A 26,021-nucleotide genomic window follows, 5' to 3' on the forward strand; every position below is an offset into this window, starting at 1 on the left:
TGCTTAACCTTACCATGTGCCTCCCACAACCCAGCATGAATAAAAACAGCTGGTGATGAACCAGACTCTTTAACACAGAAAGGGTGTAAAAGAAAAAATTTTTTTTGAAATGGACTTGTAGAAGTTCCCCTTATTGTGGAGTGGAGACCCGAACCTAACCGAGCACTAGGAGAGGTTCCAAGGGGGGGGGGGGGGACCGACCGACTGACTGGGTATCAAATTACAATCCTTTTTTTCTGTCACTTCTGCTTGTAAAAGTGGGAGTCCGCGGGCGAATTCTTTGAGATCACGCATGTTCTTGGTATAATCAATTCGTTTGCATTTTTTTCCCGTGGGCTTTGTGTTATGACAGTGTTTTAAGTTTTGAAAGTGTCTCTGGCTGAGTTTGGAATGAGTTGAAACTGACGCGCGATGGCATTCGCTACAAGTTGGGAAACTGACACATCTGGGGTAAAGAGAGGCAGAGAAAGAGGCCAGCAGCCAATCGGATGAAGTTTCAGCAAGTTTTTTTTGAGTGGAAGGGGGACGCGATTATTCCCGCACTCAGAGACGAGCGGAGCGGTGAGAAAGGGGGTGGGAGAAAGGATTTCTGTAACTTTCTAACTGGAAGTCTGGAGGCTCCAAGATGTCTACCGGCTGGGAGCCTTTTGTTAAGACGGCTGCAGTCTCTTTGCTTTTAGTCTGGACCTTCCTGGAGCAGAGCGGCACCAACCACACGTTTCCCCACGACCGCTGCAAGAAAGTGTCGGATTGCGAGCCCCTGAGATACAACACATGCATGGGCTCGGTTCTACCTTACACCCACACCTCGCTCGCCCTGGCCGAAGACTCCACCACCCAAGAGGAGGCTCACAATAATCTGGTCCTGTGGTCAGGTATTGCATTCAAACCCCTTCCAGAAAAAAAGCGCATTCCTGGACTTTTTTTATGATCATAAATCAGACTAGAAAACCTTTTAAGCCCCAGAACAGCATTTCCCTACCCTTCCTTCCCGCCCCCACTCGTTTTACTTGCACCATTTTAAGGTGGAAATGCAGAACTTTAGGAAAACCGAATGCACTTCTAGCAGGACGGTTTCATGAGAGAGAGAGAGCTGGGTGGCTTGTGGTTATACGTTTTAAATCAGTGTAAAGTGACTTGGGGTGTGTATCAGTAGTAAAGCAACGGTAGAACTGGAGCGACTACCAGCCCCAGTGAAGTCCTGAGGACTCACCCCCGACTCCCTTCGCCCCAACATTGGTAATCGTGCCTTCAGCTGTCTGCATACGAATTAGGAGCAGGAGTAGGCCACTCGAGCCTGCTCTGTCATTCAATAAGTTCATGGCTGAACTAATTACTCCGCATTTCCTCCTACTGATAACCTTCCACCCCCTTGCTTATCAATAATCTATCTACCTCTGCCTTAAAAATATTCAAATACTTTGCTTCCACTGCCTTTTGAGGAAGAGAATTCCAAAGACTCTCAACCCTCAGAGAAAATATTTCTCCTCATCTCTGTCTTAAATGGGCGACCCCTTATTTTTAAACAGTGACTCCTAGTTTGAGATTCTCCCACAAGTGGAAACATCCTTTTCACATCCACTCTGTCAAGACCCCCTCAGGATCTTATATGTTTCAATCAAGTCGCCTCTTACTCTTCTAAATTCCATCGGATACAAGCCTAGCCTGTCCAATCTTTCCTCATAAGACAGACCACCCATACAAGGTCCAGTAAACCTTCTCAGTACTGCCTCCAATGCATTTACATCCTTCCTTAAATAAGGAGACTTCCTTAAATAAGGAGACCAATACTGTACACAGTAGTCCAGATGTGGTCTCACCAATGCCCTGTATAGCTGAAGCATAACCTCCCTACTTTTGTATTCAATTCCCCTCGCGATAAACGATAACATTCTATTAGCTTTCCTAATTAAATGCTGCACCAGTATACTTTTGCGATTCATGCACTAGGACACCCAGATCCTTCTGCATCTCAGAGCTCTGCAATCTCTCACCATTTAGATAATATGCTTTTTTATTCTTCCTGCCAAAGTGGACAATTTCACACTTTCCCACATTATACTCCATTTGCCAGGTCTTTGCCCACTCACTTAACCTATCTATGTCCCTTTGTAGCCTCCTTATGTCCTCTTCACAAGTTACTTTCCTACCTTTGTGTCATCAGCAAATTTAGCAACCATACCTTTGGTCCCTTCATCTAAGTCATTTATATAAATTGTAAAAAGTTGAGGCCCCAGCACAGATCCCTGTGGCACACCACTCATTACATCTTGCCAACCAGAAAATGACCCATTTATGCCTACTCTCTGTTTCCTGTTAGCTAACCAATCTTCTATCCATGCCAGTGTTACCCCCTACACCATGAGCTTTTATTTTCTGCAATAACCTTTGATGTGGCACCTTATCAAATGCCTTCTGGAAATCTAAGTACAATACATCCCCCTTTATTCACAGCACATGTAACTCCCTCATGCCTTAAATTCTGGATTTTCCTCCCTAAACTTCTCTGCCTCTCCTTCTTTAAGATGTTAATACCTACCTCTTTCACCATGCTTTTGTCCTAATACCTGTTTATGTGGCTTGGTGTCAAATCTATGATTATGCTCCCATGAAGCACTTTGAAGTGTTTTATTAGATCAAAGGCACTATATAAATGCAACCTGTTGTTGAGGTGTTTCACACTGACTTCAGTTCAGTTCATTTCAAGCCTAGGGCAGTACAACTCCAATCTTAAGTTCATAGCAGTTGCTACTTCTTGCCGAGTCCTAGGCATCACAGTATGGGCATATCAAGAAGGCTTGATCCCATGGCTGAGTCATGTTTGCTTTATTGTTGGTGAAAATCTCTTCAAAATCTCTGCTCCCCATTCATTCACTGTAATAACTTGCCGTTATAATAATGCCTTTAATGTAGTAAAACGTCCCAAGATACTTCAAAGGAGTGTAATCAGAGAAAAATTGATACCAAGCCAAAGAAGGTGATTTTAGCTCAGCTGACTAAAACCTTGGTTAAAAAGGTGGACCTTAAAGGAGGAGATAGAGAGAGGCAGAGAAGTGTAGAGCGGGAATTCCAGAGCTTGGGGCCTAGACGGCTGAAGGCACGGATCCCAGTGGTGTGGTAAAATAGTGGGGGTATGCACAAGGAATCAGAGATGAGGAATGCAGAGTTTTTGGAGGGATTTACAGAGGGGGTAAGGCCATGGAGGGATTTGAACATGAGAAAGAGAATTTTAAATTAGAGGCGTGGGGGAAGTTGAGGCCAATGTAAGTCGGTAAGCACAGGGGTAAATGGCTGAATGGGATTTGGTGGGATTTAGGATGTGGACAGCAGAGTTTTGGATGAGCTTAAGTTTATGGAGGTTGGAAGATGGGAGTCAAATAGGATGTTAAGGTTGTGAACAGTTTGGTTCAGCATGAGACAGTGGCCGGAGTGGGAGTTGGAAGCAGTGGTGAGGGTACAGAGTTTGTGGCAGGGGCCAAAAATGATGCTTTTGATCTTCCCTATGTTTAACTAGAGGAAATTGCAGCTTATCCAGAACTGAATGCTGGAGAACCTGTTTTAGCAACACTGACGTGGAGGAGAGAGGTGTTGGTGAGATGGAGCTGGGTGTCACCAGCATACATGTAGAACCTGATGCCATGTTTTCGGATGATGTCACTGAGGGGCAGCATGTAAATGAGGAAAAGGAGAGGACAAAGGATAAAAAGACTTGCATTTGAATAGCACGTTTCACCATCTCAAGATATCCCAAAACGTTTTACAGCCAATGAAGTAATTTTTGACGTGTAGTCACTGTTGTAGTGTAGAAAACATGGCAGCCAATTTGCACACAGCAAGGTCCCACAAACATCAATGTTATAATAACCTGATAATCAATTGTAGTGATGTTGAGGTTGAGGAATATATATTGGCCAGGGCATCAGGAAGGACTCCCCTGCCCCTCTTGGAAATAGTGCTGTGGGATCTTTTACATCTAACTGAGAGGGCAGATGGGGCCTTAGTTTAATATCTCATCTGAAAAGCAATCTGCTACATCATTTCACTCATGATTCTTATCTAGGATTGTTGTTCACCACTTTAGTGACCTTCTCAAAAAATTCAACTAGATTAGTCAGACATGGCTTACCCTTCACAAATCCACGATGACACACTTTGATCAGCTCACATAAATAAAAACAAAAGACTGCGGATGCTGGAAATCTGAAATAAAAACAAAAAATGCTGGAACCACTCAGCAGGTCTGGCAGCATCTGTGAAAAGAGAAGCAGAGTTAACGTTTCGGGTCAGTGACCCTTCTTCGGAGTTCCGAAGAAGGGTCACTGACCCGAAACGTTAACTCTGCTTCTCTTTTCACAGATGCTGTCAGACCTGCTGAGTGGTTCCAGCATTTTTTGTTTTGATCAGCTCACACTTGTTCAACTGCTTAGTCACTCTGTCCCTGTAACTTGCCTACGTAGACTATACAGCACAGAAACAGGCCATTTAAGTGCAACTAGTGCTGGTGTTTATACTCTGTGTGTCTCCGCCCATTCCATCTACCTCATTTAACCTTTCAGCATATCTTTCTATTCCTTTTTCTCTCATGTACTCACCTACCTTCCTTTCGAAAGTGGCGTTAAACTGACAGGTCAGTAATTTTCCTGGTTTTTTCAACCCTCCCTTCTAAAATAAAGGAGCAACATTTACAATTTTCCAATGTAAAGACACAAATATTGAATCCAGAGATCTTTGTAAAATTATGACGAACAGTTTCCACCCTAGGATATTAAAGGAACATATCAGGTCAAAACTATTAAGATGGTGAATAATGTTAACAGCATCTTTAGAAATAACTGATGGAGGCAAAAGGGCAATAATTGGAAGGAAAGGGGGAAACCTTTTTTTGGAATATAATCAACATGCCCAATTTCTGAGTGCACAAGGCGTGGAGAAATTAAACTTTTTCTCTATTTGTTCATGGGATGTGAGCATCGCTGGCCAGGCCAGCATTTATTGCCCATCCCTAATAGCCCTTGAGAAGGTGGTGGTGAGCTGCCTTCTTGAACCGCTGCAGTCCATGTGAGGTAGGTACACCCACAGTGCTGTTAGGAAGGGAGTTCCAGGATTTTGACCCAGTGACAGTGAAGGAATGGCGATATAGTTCCAGATCTGGATGGTGTGTGACTTGGAGGGGAACTTGCAGATGGTGGTGTTCCCATGCAACTGCTGCCCTCCTCTTTCTAAGTGGTAGAGGTCGTGGGTTTGGAAGGTGCTGTCTAAGGAGCGTTGCTGCAATGTATCTTATAGATGTACACACTATAGCCAGTGTACATCGGTGGTGGAGGGAGTGAAGGTTGGTGAATGGGGTGCTAATCAAGCTGACTGCTTTGTCCTGGATGGTGTCGAACTTCTTGAGTGTTGTTGGAGCTGCACCCATCTAGGCAAGTGGAGAGTATTCCATCACACTCCTGACTTGTGCCTTGTAAATGGTGGACAGGCTTTGGGGAGTCAGGAGGTGAGTTACTCGCCGCAGAATTCCTCTGACCTGCTCTTGTAGCCACAGTATTTATATGGCTACTCCAGTTCAGTTTCTGGTCAATGGTAACCCACAGGATGTTGATAGTGGGCGATTCAGCGATCGTAATGCCATTGACTGCCAAGGGGCGATGGTTAGATTCTCTCTTGTTGGAGATGGTCATTGCCTGGCACTTGTGTGGCACAAATGTTACTTGCCACATCAGCCCAAGCCTGGATATTGTCCAGGTCTTGCTGCATTTCTACATGGACTGCTGCAGTATCTGAGGAGTCACGAATGGTGCTGAACATTGTGCAATCATCAGCGAACATTCCCACTTCTGACCTTATGATTGAAGGAAGGTCATTGACGAAGCAGCTGAAGATGGTTGTGCCTAGGACACTATCCTGAGGAACTCCTGCAGTGATGTCCTGGGACTGAGATGTTTGGCCTCCAGCAACCGCAGCCATCTTCTTTTGTGCTAGGTATGAATCCCAACCAATGGAGAGTTTTCCCCCATTGACTCCAGTTTTGCTAGGGCTCCTTGATGCCATACTCGGTCAAATGCTGCCTTGATGTCAAGGGCAGTCACTCTCACCTCACCTCTGGAGTTCAGCTCTTTTGTCCATGTTTGAACCAAGGCTGTAATGAGGTCAGGAGCTGAGTGGCCATGGCGGACCCAAACTGCGCGTCAGTGAGCAGGTTATTGCTAAGCAAGTGCCGCTCGATAGCACTGTTGACGACACTTTCCATCACTTTACTGATGATTGAGAATAGACTGACGGGGCGATAATTGGCTGCTTTTGTCCTGCTTTTTGTGTACTGGACATAGCTGGTCAATTTTCGGCATTGCCGGGTAGATGCCAGTATTGTAGCTGTACTGGAACAGCTTGGCTAGGGGCGTGGCAAGTTCTGGAGCACAGGTCTTCAATACTATTGCCGGAATGTTGTCTGAGCCCACAGCCTTTGCAGTATCCAGTGCCTTCAGTCATTTCTTGATATCACACGGAGTGAATCGAATTGGCTGAAGTCTGGCATCTGTAATACTGGGGACTTCAGGAGGAGGCCAAGATGGATCATCAACTCGGCACTTCTGGCTGAAGATGGATGCAAGTGCTTCAGCCTTATCTTTTGCACTGATGTGCTGGGCTCCCCCATTATTGAGGATGGGGATATTTGTGGAGCCACCTCCCCCAGTTAGTTGTTCAATTGTCCACCACTATTCAAGACTGGATGGGGCAGGACTGCAGAGCTTAGATCTGATCTGTTGGTTATGGGAGTTCTTAGCTCTGTGTATTGCATGCTCTTTACGCTGTTTGGCACACAAGTAGTCCTGTGTTGTAGCTTCACCAGGTTGACACCTCGTTTTGAGGTATGCCGTGCCATGAGATTGTAGTTGAGTACAATTCTGCTGCTGCTGATGACCCACAGCGCCTCATGGATACCCAGTTTTGCATTGCTAGATCTGTTCGAAATCTATCCCATTTAGCATGGTGGTAGTGCCACACAAAATGATGGGGGGTATCCTCAATGTGAAGACAGGACTTTTCCTCTACAAGGACTACAAGGTGGTCACTCCTACCAATACTCTCGTGGACAGATGGATCTGCGGCAGTGAGATTGGTGAGGACGAGGTCAATTATATTTTTCCCTCTTGTTGGTTCCCTCACCACCTGCCACAGATCCAGTCTAGCAGCTATGTCCTTTAGGAGTCGGCTAACTTGGTCAATAGTGGTGCTACTGAGCCACTCTTGGTGATGAACATTGAAGTCTTCCACCCAGAGTACATTCTGCACCCTCGCCACCCTCAGTGCTTCCTCCAAGTGTTGTTCAACATAGAGGAGTACGGATTCATCAGCTGAAGGCGGGTTTGGTAGGTTTTAATCAGCAAGTGGTTTCCTTGCTGATATTTGATCTGATGCCATGAGACATCATGGGCTCTGGAGCTGATGTTGAGGGCTCCCAGGACAACTCCCTCCCGACTGTATACTGCTGTGCTGCCACCTCTGCCCTGCCGGTGGGACAGGACATACCTGGGGATGACATTGTCTGTAAAGGTATGATTCGATAAGTATGACTCTGTCAGGCTGTTGCTAGATTAGTCTGTGGAACTTTGGCACAAGCCCCCAGATGTTAGCAAGGAGGACTTTGCAGGGTTGACAGTTGCCATTTCTGGTGCCTAGGTCGATGTCATGTTTCATTCCTTATTGATTTTGTAGCGGTTAGATACAACTGAGTGGTTTTCCAGGCCATTTCAGAATCTACCACATTGCTGTGGGTCTGGAGTCATACATAGGCCAGACCAGGTAACGACAGCAGATTTCCTTCCCTAAAGGACATTAATGAACCAGATGGGTTTGTACAACTATCAACAATGGTTTCATGGCCATCATTAGACTAGCTTTTTAATTCCAGATTTGATTTAATTCAAATTCCACCTTTGCCGTGGGTGGGATTCAAATCCATGTCCCCAGAGCAATACCCTGGACCTCTGGGTTACTAGTCCAGTGACAATACCACTATGCCAACACCTCCCCATGGGATTAGAGGGAGAGAAGGGGTTGTGTTGAAAAGCTCCCATTCAAATTCCCTAAATAATGTGAGAAGCTGGATAAACCTCCAGTTCCTATGATCTTGTGTTGGAGTTTATAAAAATCTCTCCTCAAATACTTTTGATAAAGGTCTGATTCATCTCCATTCTTCTTCTTTTCCAGGGCTGCGGAATGCTCCGGGCTGTTGGACCGTGATTCAGCAGCTTCTGTGTGCTGTCTACATGCCAAAATGTGAAAATGGCAAAGTGGAGCTGCCCGGTCAGCTCATGTGTCAGATCACCAGAAGTCCCTGTGCCATTGTGGAGCGGGAGAGAGGCTGGCCTGACTTCCTGAAGTGTTCGATTGACCGCTTTCCTGAAGGATGCCTGGTAAGGTGGTGAGAGTCGGCCAAAGCAAAAGAATTATCCATACACAGGTTGCGTTTCCCCATCCGCTGAAGACATTGATTTCTGTGCTGGTGTCCCACTCTCTCCAGTACCTCACTCAAGTGACTGTTCTTCATGTGTGAGCCATGAGACCCATGTGTGTGTCGACAGACTATTTTATCTCAGGAAATGGCTGGGAAAACTATCCTTAAGAGTTTTACAGGTTGGATTGTCACTGAGTAGGGTTGGTGTAATGTGTCTTGATAGGATGCCAAGCTGCCGTCTTTCCTGCAGTGGGTGCGCAGACGGAGGGGGGATGAAATACAGAGGGGAAAAATGTCTGCAAAGGAATAAAGTTAATTAACTTTTTATTTGTAAATTTTGTCTTCCTTTCAGAACGAAGTTCAGAACATAAAGTTTAACAGCTCCGGCCGCTGTGAGTCTCCTCTGGTGCGTACAGAGAATCCCAAGAGCTGGTACGAGGACGTGGAAGGCTGTGGGATCCAGTGTCAGAACCCACTGTTCACAGACGGCGAGCACGATGCCATGCATGTCTACATCGCCGTCTTCGGTTCCATCGCCATTCTCTGCACATTCTTCACATTGGTGAGCAATGCCTAGGCTGGCCTTTCAGAGGCCTTTTAATTTGGAATGAGCGCCAAAGCAGCCTAAGCTCAGTGACACCACATTACACAAAGGAGGGATGATAACATTGAAGTAAACATCAGCTTTGACGGTGGTTTTTTTTGTTGCTCTTCCAGTGAAGTTAAATTTCACAAACATATAGGGGTAGATTTTAAACTATTGGGTGGTATAATAGGGCAGCCTGATAGCTCTGCTGGGAACGAGCTGGCTGGTGGAAAGGTAGGTCCTGTTTTGGAAGAGGAGTCCAGTCAGGCAGTTGCCCATATTCTTCTCACGGAGCCCAGAGCTGCCTCCTTTTTCGATCAAAATAACTCTTAATAAAGTTTACCCTTTTTTGTGCCCACCAGCTCCAATTGGCAGGGATAAACTGGGCACACAGCCCGCCCAGTGATCTTCCATAATGGCAGTTGGGATCTACTCATGTCCCCGATTTGCACAATAAAAGTTACGACCACCCAAAGCAGATGGGCATTCTGGGTGCCCACCGGGACGCCCGTTTCACGATGGGGTCAGTCGGCACGAGGTGGGAAGTTATTTCCCCTCCTTGTTTCCAGGGCACTACCAGGCAGAGGCACTGGAAATCTTCCCTGTGATGTACGCGTGTGTTTCACGATGGGGCAGGGGAGAGAGATTAAATGACTACACCAGCACTGCCTGTTCTTTACAACTGGGCTCACTTCAGAATAGAATTGTGCAATTAGAAAATACATTGAATTCAGCCCATGGAGTTTCACACAAATTGTGAAATACAGTGATTCTAAGGCAGAAATTTAAATTAGAGCTCAAATAACTATAGTTGGTGATGTCATCTGGACCCCTCAATTTATATCCCAACATATAACTCGCGCCTGGGCATCTGTTCTATGCATAAATGATCCAAACCCCTTGACTGGATTCCAGCCTGTAACCCATTCTCCGGTTTCTGTTATTCAGAATTAAAAACAGAAAATGCTGGAAATCTGATGAAAGGTGATCAACCTGAAACATTAACTCCATTTCTCTCTCCACAGATGCTGCCAGACTTGCTGAGTTTTTTTCAGCATTTTTCTGTTTTCGTTTCAGATTTCCAGCGGTATTTTGCTTTTGTATCTATTATTCAGGATGGAGGTATTAAGTGCTTATTTACAGCAGGGCTGTGCTGAGGTTTATTCTAGTAAGCCTGAACTATAAGTACTTGGTGTTGATCAAGGTATGTGCCCCACGTGAATTCATCCCAGTCTATACACCATTTAGCGTGTTGATATTGAACAGAGCAGAGTGACGTGTGTCCTTTTAGCACAAGGTGTATTGGCTGTAAGAATCCAAAATGTTGGAGAATCATGACTCAGTTCCTAATGGACAGGTACCCACAATGCACAAATACTCATTACTTGGCATAAATTGAAATGACATTGATAGTTCCATTTCTTACCCCTGTTATCCTTATAAGATTATTGAATGGTTTGCTGGGATTGATCGAGAGTGAAGCTCCTTCTACTTCATCTAATCAGTGTTATATCTAATGTGCATGGTCCATGCTGACAGTTCCCAGCACTAGCATTCCCTCACTTTGATGATGTCAACAAACTAGTACTAATGGGTTTCCACTAGACGTTGCTGGTGTACTTATTTGCAAAGCATGTGGGCGCCCTGTAGTGATTGTTGAAGGGCCTTGAGTTGTTTGGGGCTGGGTTCTCAGCCTAGTTTCTTGCACTTCATATTTAGTTGATCACATCCTTGTTTGTTTGTTTCTTTGTTTTTAGGCCACGTTTGTTGCTGACTGGAAGAATTCTAACCGTTACCCCGCAGTCATCTTGTTCTATGTAAATGCCTGTTTCTTCATTGGAAGCATTGGCTGGCTTGCGCAGTTCATGGATGGAGCACGGAAGGAGATAGTGTGCAAGGCAGATGGGACCATGCGACTTGGAGAGCCAACGTACGTTCACCTTACATTGGTTTATTCTTGTGTGTCGCAATTTCCTGATGGTGGTTTTAGTCTCTCCGTGGTCATCTCAGAAGCATTTTGCCTCCACGTTCCTGTCACAAAGTGTAGAATCTATAGCAGAACTGAGAGATTATAGCTATCAAAAAGACTGGGCCTCTGTAGAAAAGATGAGGCTGACGGGTGACCTGTAGTGGTCTTTAGGATTATTAAACAGTTTGATAGGGTAGAAATAGAGATGTTTCCACCTGTGAGAGAGTTCAAAACTAGGAGCCATATATATATGATAGTCATTAATAAATCCAATAGGAAATTCAGGAGAAATGTATTTAGCCAGAGTGGTCAGAACAAGGAACTTGCTACCACAAGGAATAGTTGAGGCGAATAGCATAAATGCATTTAAGGGGGAGCTAATTAAACACACGAGGGAGAAAGGAATCGAAGGTTATGCTGATAGGGTTAGATTCAGTAGGAGTGGGAGGAGGCTCATGTGGAGCATAAACACTGGCATTGAGCAGTTGGGCCAAATGGTCTTTTTCTGTGCTATAAATACTATGTAATTCTACTGAAAACCATTAAGTGGTTGACCATGCAATGAGCTGCAAGGTTAGTGTCCAAGGGGTTTTATTCTAAAAGAGAACTCTCTTCTGTAAAGGTTGCAAGTGAGTATGAGAATAGAAAGGTTGCTGCTCAAGATCTGTGATATTATCTAGGACCCCTGGAGGAGATGTGCACTGTTGAGAGTAAGAATGTTTGCAATTGATTGACTCAAACAAACACAAAATCAGATGGCTCCAGCCATTCATTTTATATGAAAGGAAATTTTTTGATGCTCAGACTGAAGCAATCTTATTGTTCATGGCCTTTCGATCTCATTGGGTGGAGAGCAAGTCACAGTGAGATCTGATACACAATGAGTGTCCCAAACTCATAAAGGTTATGGTATCTGCGTAGGGTTGCCAATTCTCGTTGGACGTATTCCTGGAAGTTTCATCGTATGATCACTAAAAGTCAAAAAGCTTTTTTTCCCCATTTCCAATATTTCTATAACTAATAAAGAAAAGTATTCAAAGAATATGGAAAAAAAAATCTTTTTTTTTTAAATTGCCCTTATGATTTGCCTCCTGGGTTGCTCACGGCAATGTTCAGGAAATTAATCTTCAGTTCCTAGAGACTGCAGGGCAATCCTGGTGGGTTGGCAACCCAATTCTGTGACCAAAATGAAGCATTTGTGTTAGCATTAGTTGGTCATGGTTACCAGTGTCCCCACCAATATTCATTCCTCAATCAAATCAGGAAAAGATTTTATCTGGCCATTATCCCATTGCTGTTTGTGGGAGCTTGCTGTGCACAAATTGGCTGCCTCATTTCCTACATTACAACATTGACTACACTTCAAAAGTACTTAATTGGCGTAAGGTTCTTTGGGACATTCAGGTGTCGTGAAAGACGCTATATAAATGCAAATCTTTTTTCCTGTAACTCAGTCACAATACTCGAGGTTGAAAACCAGCTGCATTTAGAATTGATATCCCTGCCTAACCTGATACAAATGTTATGAGTAACTTTGTTTGATCATCCCTGTTGTTTTGAGGACGTGAAACCCAAGACATGCAATTCACACACTACCAGCTGTACAGATATATGCAGGATCGGCAGCTGCTTTTCAATTTAGCTGACTGTTATTCAAACTCACAAAGAAAGTCATTGTCACTCTTTCGGGGTATTTAGTGAGGTGGACTGCTCAGTTCAGGGAGGGAGAAAGATTCGATAGCAAACTGATCAAATCAGGTAGTCCCACTGTTGGTAAGAATATAAGAAAAGAACAACTGTTTATATAAAAGTAAGAAGTTCAGCCCTAGGAGTCATACTTAGAAATTCTGCAGTTGTAGCCCCTTGTGTTGGCTGAGATCAGAATAGCTCAGCACAGACCTGGATCAAACATGAACCATCCTGGGTCAGTAAGACACCAGGCATCAGGAGAAATTCCCACACTGTAGGTATCAGCTGTGGCTCAGTGGGTAGCACTTTCACCTTTGAGCCAGATGGTCATGAGTTTAAGTCTTTAGAGACTTGAGTACAAAATGTCGGCTGACACACCCATTGCAGTACTGAGGGTGTGCTACGCTGTCGGAGGTGCTGTCTTTTGGTTGCGACATTAAAATGAGGCCCCATCTGCCCACTTGGGTGAACATAAAAGATCCCACAGCACTATTTCGAAGCAGAGCAGGGGACACCTCCCTGGTGTCCTAGTCAATATTTATCCTTCAACCAACATCATTTCAAATAAAATGGATTATCTGGTCATTATCACATTGCTGCTCGTGGGAGCTTCCTGTGCGCAAAATTGGCTGCTGCATGTTCTGCAATATAACAATTACCTCATTTCAAAAATACTTATTTGGCTGTAAAGTGCTGTGGGACACCCTGAGGTCATAGAGAGATACAGCACTGAAATAGGCCCTTCGGCCCACCGAGTCTGTGCCAACCAACAACCACCCATTTATACTACTCCTACATTAATCCCATATTCCCTACCACATCCCCACCATTCTCCTACCACCTACCGACACTAGGGGCAATTTACAATGACCAATTTACCTATCAACCTGCAAGTCTTTGGCTGTGGGAGGAAACCAGAGCACCCGGCAGAAATGCACATGATCACAGGGAGAACCTGCAAACTCTGCACAGGCAGTACCCAGAATCGAAGCCGGGTCGCTGGAGCTGTGAGGCTGCGGTGCTAATCACTGCGCCACTGTGCCGCTCCAGGTCTTGAATGCAATTTCCTTTTTTTAATATATTTTTAAAACCTATGTCATTGTTGGAGTGGTTTCATTTAAGTACATTGCAGGTTCCCAGATCCAGGTATCCAGACAGTGGCAGTGTACAAGACAGAAAGATCTCACTGTAAACTGCTATTTTTCTGACAGGTCCAATGAAACACTCTCCTGTGTTATAATATTCGTTATTGTCTACTACTCTCTCATGTCTGGGGTGATCTGGTTCGTGATGCTGACCTATGCCTGGCACATGTCATTCAAGGCTCTTGGCACCACCTATCAGCCTCTCTCTGGCAAGACGTCCTACTTCCACCTCGTCACCTGGTCGATCCCGTTTATACTGACCGTCGCCATATTGGCTTTGGCTCAGGTAATCCACACATCCAACTGTGCTGTCCAGAAACTGGGAAGGTTTGATGTAATGGGCAGGGGGCTGATGGTGATTGGGATTTGGGATGGAGGATGTGAAGGAGCCCCAGTGTTTTTATTTTGGGAGAGGACACACTTACTGGGAATGGTAATGAGGGATGGTGGTGGGGATTGAAATAAGGATAGGAAGACTCGTCAGATTTTGAATAGTGGTTGACTGGGGTCAATAGATGATTGGTTCAAAGTGAGGATGCTGTAGAGTTACTGATTAGAGGATCTATTCCCAGTATGTAAAATATAAAAAGCTCCCTCTCTGCTTATTATGTGCTCTTGTTTAACATGCATCACAGTTAGTCTGATCCTTAACCTGTACATGATCCGAGTCTGTGTCCAGCAACTTCTGGTGGGATGTTTCCATTGGAATCAATGTGCAGTAAGATGATTTTGTTCCATAGGTGGACGGGGACTCCGTGAGTGGGATCTGCTTTGTTGGATATAAGAATTATCACTTCCGGGCTGGGTTTGTCTTGGCTCCAATTGGACTGGTTCTACTGGTTGGTGGCTATTTCCTTATAAGAGGTACGTAGCATTGACTTCTTATTGTACAAAGGATAATGTCAGATTCTGCAGTAGGAGTGTGTGAATCCCCGTGTGCTTTACTCATGTGCACAAATGTACATTTGGCAGTACAGCAGCAGCTAATGCAGTGTCTGTTCTCAGCCAGATCTCACTCCTTCAAATCAGTTCCCAGCATGAGTTTGTGATAATTGCCCCTCTGATTACTACTCTCCTCCACCAAGGGGAGGAGTCTGGCTCTCTGGCAAGATTAGAATCAGCCATAACCATGTGTGCAGTTGCCCATATAAGCACCAGGTCTATGGTTCCTCACGGCAAATTGGAACTCCAATACTCTGAATTCTGGAGGAGTAGGACACAGATTCACACTGGGTAATTTCCCACATGGTACAGTTCCAGCCTCTTCCCTCACCCTTACCTCTTCTGGCTGCCTTTCCCCCTTACATATTGTAACAGAACTGCACCAGATACAACATCTATCCACCTGACTCTTCCCAAACCATTGTTCTAGGCCCCAAGCATGCCTTCCTTGTGAGGAGTGATGTAAAAAATAAATGCTTTCATTTTATAAAGTGCCTTTTACAACCTCAGTATACCCCAACATGCTTTACAGCCAAAGAAGTACATTTGAATAATGAAGTTACTGTTGCAATGTAGCAAAACATAGCAGAAAGTTTGCACACAGCAATGTCCCACAAGCAAGAATGAGATAATAATCTGAATCTGTTTGTGATATTGGCCCAAATAAAAATCAATTGGCAATCACAGTTAGAGACACAACAGGATGCTTTGTGTGGAGATGGGGGAAAAATATCCCCCTAGTGCACTGGAGGGGGGGGGGGGGGGGAGTTTTAGGATAGAGAGGGGCACTCTTCTGAGGTCGAGGCTGAACCAAGTTTTTGAGGCGGTGTAGAGGGAAATTTACTCTGCATCTGACTGTGCTATACCTGACCTAGGAACAGGAGGAGGAAGCCATTCAACTCCTTGAGACTGTTTTGCCATTCAATTAGATCATGGTTCATTTGTATCTTGTCTTGATTTACCTGCATTGGCTGTATAGCCCTTGATACCCTTACCTAACAAAAATCTATCGAGCTCTGTCTTGAAAACTTTAATTGGCCTCCAGAATCTGTTGGGGGAGAGAGTTCCAGATTTCCAATCCTTGCGCCTGATATTTCGACAGGGTATCTGAAATGGGAAAAGTTCCATTCCCCAGCAAAAAAAAAGCCTGACCTTTCATTTTAACCAGTTCTTCTCCTCCCTTTTTGTGATAGTCCCATAAAGGAATTCTTCCCTCTCGGTTTCCAGATCTGACGAAGGATTTATATCCCTTCGTTAATCTGCATTTTCTCCTTTCATGTAGGGAAATTCCTAGAATCTATTATAAAGAATGTGCTAACTGGACACTTAGAAAATAATGGTTGGATTGGGCTTAGTCAACATGGATTTATGGAAGGCAAATCATGTTTGACAAACCTGTTGGAGTTTGTTTGAGGATGTAACTAGCAGAATAGACAAGGGGAACCAGTGGATGTGATGTATTTGGATTTTCAGAAGGCTTTCAATAAGGTTCGTAACAGGAGTTTAATGAGCAAAATTAGAACACATGGGATTGGGGGTAATTTACTGGCATGGAATGAGACTTGGTTAATGGACAGAAAACAGAGAGTAGGAATAAATGTTCTCAGGTTGACAAGCTGTGACTAGTGGGGTACTGCAAGGATCAGTGCTTGGGCCCCAGCTATTCACAATCTATATCAATGATTTGAATGTGGGAACCAAATGTAATATTTCCAAGTTTGCTGATGACACAAAACTAGGTGGGAATGTGAGTTGTGAGGAGGATGCAGAGAGGCAGCCAGGGGATGTAGACAGACTCAGTGAGTGGACAAGAACATGGCAGGTGGAATATAATGTGGAAAAATGTGAAGTTATCCACTTTGGTAGGAAAAACAGAAATGCAGAGTATTTCTTAAATGGTGCGAGATTGGGAAGGGTTGATGTCCAAAGGGACCTGGGTGTCACTGAAAGCTAACCTGCAGGTGCAACAAGCAATTAGGAAGGTAAATGGTATATTGACCTTTATTGCATTTGGATTTGAGTATAGGAGTAAAGAAGTCTTGCTGCAATTGTATAGAGCCTTGGTGAGACCGCACCTGGAGTATTGTGTACAGTTTTGGTCTCCTTACCTAAGGAAGGATATACTAGCCCTGGTGGGAGTGCAAGGAAGGTTCACCAGATTGATTCCTGGGATAGCGGGATTGTCCTATGAGGAGAGATTGAGGAGACTGGGCCTGTATTCTCGAGTTTAGAAGAATAAGAGGTGATCTCATTGAAGCATACAAAATTCTTACAGGGCATGACAGGCTAGATGCAGGAAGGATGTTTCCCCTGGTTGGTGGGTCTAGAACCAGGGGACACTGTCTCAGAATAAAAGGTAGGCCATTTAGGACTGAGATGAGGAGGAATTTCTTCACACAGTGGGTGGTGAATCTGTGGAATTCTCTACCCCAGAGGGTTGTGGAGGCTCAGTCATTGAGTCTGTTCAAGATATTAAAAAAAATAAATTTCTAGATACTAAAGATATCAAGGGATATGGGAAAGTGCGGGAAAATGTGTGAAGGTAGAAGATCAGCCATGATCTAGTTGAATGGTGGAGCAGACTCGATGGGCCGAATGACCTACTCCTATTGCCTATGAACAGGAAGAGGCCATTCAGCCCCCTCAAGGCTACTCTCTTATTCAATTAGATCATGGCCAGTCTATATCTTAACTCCAACTATTTTCCTTGGTTTCATAATCTTTAATATCCTTACTTAAAAAAAAATCTTATCAATTTCAATGTCAAAATTTTTAGTTGACACCCAGACGCCCACAGGCGCAACAGCCATTTTGGGGGAAGAGAGTTCCAGATGTCCACAACACTTTGAAGATGCAGCTTTAATTATTTGTTTTTGATTTCCAGTTTTTAGTATTTGCAGTTTTAAATTTTTTTTTTACAGCAGTCACAGACTCATTTCAATTGCTTATTGTTTCTTTTACAGGTGTCATGACCCTGTTCTCAATTAAAAGTAACCACCCCGGGCTCCTGAGTGAGAAAGCAGCCAGTAAAATTAATGAAACAATGCTGCGTCTTGGTAAGCCTGGCAGCACAAGAACTCACCTCTTTATATTCAAAAATAAATTTCAATTCGCTGCTGCGTAACTTGAGGGATTGGCTGTTCAGGATGTGACAATAGGTTTGCCAACTCTCCAGGAGTTGAAGATTAATCTCCAGCACACTGCTGGGAGCAAAACCAGGAAAAAAGCATAGGGGTATTAAAATAAAATATTTTTTTAATCTTCTTTGAATATTTTCATTTATTATTTGTAAAAATATTGGAAATGGGGAGAAAAGTCTGTTTGACAAATCCAGTTGGTTCACGGAGAATTTGTTCACTTTATAATTGTCTGTGGGAAGGCAATTAAGGATGGACCAATGGCAGGATTGTGGGGGTGGCCTGGTTGGGGGTGGGATGGTGGTGGAAGGTCATATGATGAAACGTCCAAGAATATATCCAACCATAGTTGGCAACCCTATGTGATTATCATGTGAATGAGGAGGCAGCAAGTCCAGGATGTTGTTTGATGAATATTTGGTTGCCATTTTATTCGGAGTGGAGGAGGCAGCATGAATGTATGTTCGTAGAATTTTTCCACAGAAGTTGGGTAGAAGCCATGCTTAGTGTTCCTACCTTTTCATTTGTCCTACTTAGACCCAGAGTCAAGATACCAATCTTCCAGGGTTGTCTTGGTGTTTCCAAGAATTAGAGATTAATCTCCTGGACACTGCTTCCAGCAACCCTGGAGAAAAATTATAAGATCACTAAAAGAAAGTGTGTTTCAAAAAATCTTTGAACACTTTTGTTTATTAGTTAGATAAATATTAGAGATGAGCAGTGGGGGGGGAGGCCATTTGACAGTCAAGAATCATCAATTTGGTAATGAGTGTTCACTTTCCAATTGGCTGTGGGAAGGTGATGTGCCATGAGGATGGTTGTGTCGGGCGATACCTCCAGGAATATGTCCAACCAGAATTGGAAACCCGAGCACAGCATTTTTTTTCCATTGGTGAGGGTGAGACACTCCCTTTTAAGATTTTTTTCTCCAGTTTCCTCTTACTTTGGGCCTCCCTGTGCCACCTATTCTCTGTAGTTATGAGAGCATGCTCACAGCCTGTTCCTAGGCCTCTACCACTGTAATCATGCAACTGTGTGCTGGAAGATAATCTCCACAGTATTCATACAGGAGGAGACCCTGCACACAGTTGATTTGCCCATCTAGTTATCCGCTTTCTTTCCTGAGCAATATCCCTCTTTTCATTTATAAAATCGCTTCAGACTCCAGGAACTTTTCGTTTTGAAACCGCTTCTGTGCAATCACCTGCACTGTCCATTTGTTCCATACTGGGATTATAATTTGCTAAAGGGAATGTGCCTGAATTGTTCACTTTTTTTTTTTCCTTACCCTTGTTTTGGAATTTTACAGAGAAAATAACTTGAGATCAATCCCTGTTACAACCTTTAAAAAAAATCTATGTCAAAGCTCTCTATCATTTATTTTTAAGATTACATAATTGTTGTAGGAGAGCAGCTTGTATCTCTGTGGGTGGAAGAAACTGCCTCATTGCCATGGAACTAGGATCAGCTGCTCATATCGATATGTGCGAGTGTATGTCCGTGCGAGAGTGTGGTGTTTTTACGGCTTGAGTTTTATTTCTCAGGTATTTTCGGATTCCTGGCATTTGGCTTTGTCTTCATCACGTTTGGCTGCCATTTCTATGACTTCTTTAACCAGGCTGACTGGGAGAGGAGTTTCCGTGACTATGTTCTGTAAGTGACCTGCCTCCTTTAGTTAGTCTCGGGCTCTGTGAAGTAGAATTCATTCGCTTTGGGCATTCTATTGAGTTAGGACTCACAGTAAGATCGTAGGAGTTGGGAATTTCCAAATCATGTTCAGTTTAACGAAGCCTCTGAGGTTCTCTTTAAGTCGCCATATTGGATACATTTCTAAGAATTCCTTACAAAACACCCCCAATCCATGAAAACCAGCAATTAGAAATAAAATAGTGGACAGACTGACCTTTAACACAGTACATGTGAGGAATGTGTGAGGCATCTTTCAACTCTTGGATCTGGGTTTGAATCCAGCTTAGCCCAGATTGGCGTTTGTGAGTTTCCTTCTGTGAGTCAGTACTGTGTTTGTTGGAGAGTGATATCAGACTGGGGTAAGGAAGGAATAGATTGATCCAGGAAATGATGCTGGACCTCCTATATTTAAGTTATACATAATTATACGTCAGGTGTCAGCCTTGGCTCAGTGAAAGCAGTCTTGCCTTTGTGGCAGAAGGTTGTGTGTTCATGTTCACTCCAGAGTCTTGAGCACATAATCTAGGCTGACATTCCCAGTGCAGTACTGAGGAAGTGCTACACTGTAGGGAGGTGCCGTCTTTTGGATGAGCCATTAAACTGAGACCCCGACTACCTTCTCAGGTGGACGTAAAAGATCGCACAGTGATCGAAAGATTTAATGAAGAGCAGATGTGGAGCAGGTGATTTCTCCCCAGTGCCCTGGCCAACATTTATCCTTCAACCAACATCACTAAGATTATCTGGTTATTCATCTCATGGCTGTTTGTGAGATTGCACTGTGTGCAAATTGGCTGCTGTGCTTCACTACATTGCAGTAGTAATTCATTGCTGCAGAGTGCTTTGGGATGTACTGAGGTCATGAAAAGAGCTCTATAAATGCAACAAAAACAAGAAATGCTGGAATCACTCAGCAGGTCTGGCAGCATCTGTGGAAAGAGAAGCAGAGTTAACGTTTCGGGTCAGTGACCCTTCTTCGGAATAAATGCATATTCTTTCCTTTCTATAATTCAGCACTAATTTTCAGCTTCAGAAAGGGAGGTTACAATGGTGATTAGGATAGGATATGACATCATGAGCCAGGAGCAGATTATAGTTTGGTTTATTGCCAGGCATGGATGCACTGAGACCCATGGTTATACCAGACTTAGCAAGTGTATTTGATTTTGAATTTTTTGTGTATATTTAACTGTACTTTGTCTGAAGATTATATTGATTTGGTTGTGCTTTGTGTGTGTAGATTTGTTTGTATTTTTCTGTGTACATTTGGCCAACTTGCACATTGCACGGCAGTGCATGTATTGAAACTGAGTCTTTATATCTGGCTAACATTGCATTTCGTCCCTCAGGTGTGAGGCCAATGTCTCCATAGCTGAGCAAACCAACACTCCTATCCCTGAATGTAGCATCAAGAATCGCCCCAGCCTCCTGGTGGAAAAGATAAACATATTTGCCATGTTTGGAACGGGCATTGCCATGAGTACCTGGGTCTGGACCAAAGCTACAGTCTTGATTTGGAAAAGGACATGGTTTAGGTATCAGAAGTCACTCCGGGATCATGGGCAAATGGAAAAGTTAGAACTGCCACAACCAAAATTTATTTCCTTGTAATTTTTGTGACCTCCTGTTATGTCTCTGGTTTTTTTCCCCGATGTCACTAACCACCTCTGGTGAACAAGGAGGCAACCTGCTTCCGGTATTCCCCAAATGTTCCCTCTGTCACTAGGAGGCCTTTAATAGCAGGTCACTCTGTTGATAGGTATATAGGAACAGGAGTAGGCCATTCAGTCCCTCCAACCTGTTGCCATTCGATGAGTTGATCTGTATCCTAACTCCATCTACCTGCTTTGGTTCTGTAACCCTTACTGCAATCGAGCTCCATTTTAAAAAAATTTCAATTGGATCCCATTCTCAACAGGTTCCAGATTTTCACTACCCTTTATGTGAAGAAGTGCTTCCTGCCATCACCACTGAATGGCAGAGCTCTAATTTTAGTCTAGAGTCTAGTCTAGAGATACAGCACTGAAACAGGCCCTTCGGCCCACCGAGTCTGTGCTGACCATCAACCACCCATTTATACTAATCTGACACTAATTCCATATTCCTACCACATCCCCACCTGTCCCTATATTTCCCTACCACCTACCTATACTAGGGGCAATTTATAATGGCCAATTAACCTATCAACCTGCAAGTCTTTGGCATGTGGGAGGAAACCGGAGCACCCGGAGGAAACCCACGCAGACACAGGTAGAACTTGCAAACTCCACACAGGCAGTACCCAGAATTGAACCCGGGTCGCTGGAGCTGTGAGGCTGCGGTGCTAACCACTGTGCCGCCCCAAAGGTTAAGGTTTTAAGGTTATGCCCCTTTGTTTTGGACTCCCCCCACCAGAGGGAATAGGTTATTTCAGTCTACCTTATCAACTCCTTTAATCATCATAATTGCCTCAATTAGATCCATGCTTGTGGGTATACAAGCCTAGTCTATGCAATCTCTCTTTTTTTAACTCTTGAAGCACTTTTGCCAAATGGAAAATTCCTCCTATTCACTTAGCTGCTCCCTGCAGCAGGAAGTTTGAAATCAGAATCTCAGTGATGTGGAGGGTTGAATCTACACACCTATTGGCTTGGCACCATGTGTTACAGTTCCAAAGCTCCATGTCATTAATCAGCCAAGAGTCTATGATCTGAATAGATGCATTGTGTATAATGCTATAAAATCAGGTCACTCTGTTCTTAATATTTGATGTCAATAGTGGAGATGTAAGTAGAATCATAGAATGGCCTCCTTTTGTCATTGTAACCATTTGGCCAGTTCTCTGCAAGAGTAACTCACCTAGTCCCACTTGCCTGCCTTTTCCCCGTAATCCTGTAAATCTTTTCTCTTCAGACAACTATACAATTCCCTTTTGAAAGCCATGATTGAATCTGCCTCCACCACACTCTCAGGCAGTGCTTCCCAGATCCTAAGCACTCACTGCATAAAAAAATTTTCCTCGTGCCACCTTTGTTTTTTTTTTGTCATTCATTTTAAATCAACACAATATTGAGCAGTTTGCTGATGGTGCATGGAGAATTTTTTGAAAAATATTTTTAATATTGAGAAACCCTGTGTAAAAGGGTTGTTGCCCATAGTGCAGGTTCTCTGCAATATTGAAAGGAGTGGACTAGGTAAATTAAAATAGGTGATGTCCAGCTTCAATTTTAATACTCTTTAGGTTGCAGGAGATAGGCAAGTCTGAAGGAGGTAAGGAATACCATACACTGATTTGGATGAATGGCAACTGCCAATAGTGCAAAAGCTAGGCTGGTGCAAAGAATAGCAAATGTGATCAGTGAGGAATGTGGCATTAAATACAGTGAGGAATTAGAGGATGTGCCAGTTCTTGAAACACTAAAGCCATCACAGTACATACCTTGTACGCCTAGGCAACCAGTTATCAGAGCAGATCCATAGAAGGTAGATCTACTGCAGCACTACAGATGCTCTATATGGGTTTGGTGAAACCATGTGTGTGTGTTATCATGTCTAGATTTGGCCAAAGTATGAATCTTAAGACAATGAGAAAGGTCTCCGGTCGTGAATCAATGAAGAGAGGGGGAATGTGAGTGCAATTTGTTCCTATTAACAAATGTATTGGAGGAGAGCGGCTCCAAGATCCAGTGAATCAGTAAGGTAGATGTGGACAGTTTGAGACCAGAAGCTCAGGGCATGCTTGCGGACTGATCAGAGCAAAAACAAGGTGTATTTGGGTCAGGGCCCATTTTATCCTGCCTGATTTTATGCTCCATTGTGTTCATCCATCTGAACTGTCTGTATTCCCACTGGACAGGTTGTTACAATCGAGGCTGTTGTGCAGAATCAGGGGCACTGACAGCATATCTAATAAACCATGAGCCTGGTGTAACACTGTCATTAATGCCTCATACTAGAACTGTTCCCGCCCCAAACCCATTCACCTTGAAGTGTTTCATGGGGAATCGGAGGCTGGGGGCTTGGTCCTGAGCTAGCGGAGAATTATCTTTGATTTATAGCATGGCTTAGACTTGGATTTAAATGGGTGGCCAAGATGTGATGTCATGAACTAGTGACGAGGACTGGTAACAGTTAGTTCAGTACAGCCAGTGCTGCTCTAAGCGAGTGATTAAAAACCCAGCAGGGAACTCCTTCTCAGAGCAGATGAAGAATGAATCTGGGCAGGGATCAGACCTCGTAGCGTGTCTGCATATTCTGGTCTTGTAGTTTCTGCAGTGACAGTGTGGGTGGCTCAATCTGAATTCAGATCCGGACAGCCCATTTAAAATAAGTTGTATCTCTGTCGCGCACTCACTGTCAGGAGAGCTGGCATTCTTCTGCCCACTCCCCCCGTCTCACCCCGCCACCACACCCCACTCCTCTCTGTCCCTCACCCAGCTGCTCAATTGAAGCTGAATGTCTTCTATATTTTCAGAATTATCGGTCGAAGCGATGATGAGCCAAAGCGAATTAAGAAGAGCAGAATGATCGCCAAAGCTTTTTCAAAGCGAAAGGAGTTGCTGAAAAACCCAGACAAAGAACTATCGTTCAGTATGCAGACTGTGTCTCACGAAGGGCCAGTGGGTGAGTAGCTATTGTCGAGGGGTCTTATTCTGTATGTGGACTGTACACCTCAGAGTTCTTGTTGAAATAAAAACAGAAAATGCTGGAAATATTCAGCAGGCCTAGTAGCGAGAGAAACAGAGTTAACATTTCAAGTCAATGACCTTTCATCAGAACTGGGAAAAGTTAGAGATATAACAACTTTTTAAGCAAGAGCGAGACAGGGTAAGTGGAGAAAGGAGGAAAGACTAAATGGAAAAGTTCTGTGATAGGGTGGAAGGCAGGAGAGATTAAATGTCAAATGAGATGATGGCGCAAGGCAAACGGGGTTGGTAATGGGACAAGTAAAGGAACAAAAGATGGGGTCTAGAGGAGGGGTAAATGGGAATTACAATCATTATTAGCAGCTGCTGTCTGAAAAAATGGGAGCGGTAGTTATGATCTGAAACTGTTGAACATAGTGTTGCGTCTGGAAGGCTGCGAAATGCCTATTTGAAAGATGAGGTGCTGTTGCTCAAGCTTTCATGAGCTTCCTTGGGTTGCCACAGACAGAGAGGTCAGAGTAGGAGTGAGATGAAGAATTAAAATGACAAGAGACCAGAAGTTTAGGGCATGCTTGTGGACTGAACAGAGGTGTTCAGCAAAACCATCTCCCCAAAGTAGAGGGGACCATATCGTGAGCAGCGAATACAATATATTAAATGAAAGAAGTACAAGTAAATTGCTGTTTCACCTGGAAGGAGTGTTTGGGGCTCTGGACAATGGGAAGGGTGGAAGTAAAAGGGCTTTACTTGTTGAGACTGAGCTCTTATTTAAAATAAATGCTTCCTGGTCTCAGCTGAAAAGTCAATTATAGTGATTAGGGAGGCCAAGGGTGAATCAGTTGCCAGGAGTTTTTAATAAGGAGATTTGACTGTATGTAATTTACTGATAAAACAAATGATTGAGTCACAGATCCTATGCTACAGGTTGGAACAGGTTAACCTGGCTATGTGCCGGTGCTTTGATTTAATGGTTTTGAATTCCGCTGCCTAGATTTTTCTTTGATTACTCTTCTGTGAAACACCAAGGAACATTTTACTACTACAGCAATCTGCCTACCTTTCCTCTAAACTTGCAATCTGCCTCCCCTCTCCTGCAATCTGCCTCCTCCTTCCCCACCCACCCCCCCCAGCAATCTGCCTCCCATTCCTTTAAGCACCGGCAAAGGGTGAGGCCTTGGAGGGATTTGAACACCTCGATGAGAATTTACAAACCTTGCTGGTGTGTTTAGCTCACAGACGGTGACTCATATCTGTGCCATTGGAATAGATGAAAATAGACATCATTTTAATAAAAACAACTTAGCAGGCACCTGATTCTGTGCATTAGTTGTCTAATCACAGTTAGACAGGAGGTATGGGAGGCATGTGAAACACCTGTCAGAGGAGGGGAAGGGAGGAAAGGAAGGAGAAATCAATGTCTGAAAATCATCCTCCGTTTTCAGCTGGAATCAACTTTGACCTGAATGAACCATCTGCTGACCTCTCATCTGCCTGGGCTCAACACGTAACAAAGATGGTGGCCAGAAGGGGAGCCATTTTACCTCAGGACATTTCTGTCACTCCAGTAGGGACACCAGGTGAGATTATGATAAACAATTGGTCAGCCAATAATTTGATGTAACTTTCTTGCATCCCAGCGCACTTTCTTCAGGGCAGTTTGAACCTTCAGTTGTAGTGTTTGGGTATTGGCAAATGGGTCTGGGAGCAGGGTGTGAGTCGTTTATTCCCCCCCCCCCCCAACACTACCCCTCCCCCACAATCCCACCTAGAGCTGGGTTCCCAAA

The 26,021-nt window shown here is 44.0% G+C and overlaps 1 protein-coding gene across 3 annotated transcripts in view; it reads left to right on the top strand.

The window, feature by feature from the left end:
• Positions 1–242: 242 nt before the first annotated feature.
• The window catches only part of smo (smoothened, frizzled class receptor), a 31,442-nt gene continuing 5,663 nt past the window's right edge, over positions 243–26,021 (top strand). Inside the window, exons 1-11 of one of the 3 annotated variants that reach the window (XM_068059406.1) lie at positions 243–301; positions 8,209–8,414; positions 8,808–9,017; positions 10,799–10,971; positions 13,911–14,130; positions 14,585–14,708; positions 17,750–17,842; positions 19,468–19,576; positions 20,962–21,147; positions 24,066–24,214; positions 25,680–25,814. In XM_068059406.1, the coding sequence (XP_067915507.1) occupies positions 8,268–8,414; positions 8,808–9,017; positions 10,799–10,971; positions 13,911–14,130; positions 14,585–14,708; positions 17,750–17,842; positions 19,468–19,576; positions 20,962–21,147; positions 24,066–24,214; positions 25,680–25,814 (1,546 nt within the window). In that variant the 5' untranslated portion in view covers positions 243–301; positions 8,209–8,267. Of the gene's footprint in view, positions 876–8,208; positions 8,415–8,807; positions 9,018–10,798; positions 10,972–13,910; positions 14,131–14,584; positions 14,709–17,749; positions 17,843–19,467; positions 19,577–20,961; positions 21,148–24,065; positions 24,215–25,679; positions 25,815–26,021 lie in introns of all 3 variants that reach the window. The other 2 variants (XM_068059404.1, XM_068059405.1) reach the window with 2 other exon arrangements.

The sequence above is a fragment of the Heterodontus francisci genome, chromosome 27 (assembly GCF_036365525.1).
Source record: "Heterodontus francisci isolate sHetFra1 chromosome 27, sHetFra1.hap1, whole genome shotgun sequence".
In the NCBI taxonomy this organism is placed as follows: Eukaryota; Metazoa; Chordata; class Chondrichthyes; order Heterodontiformes; family Heterodontidae; genus Heterodontus; species Heterodontus francisci.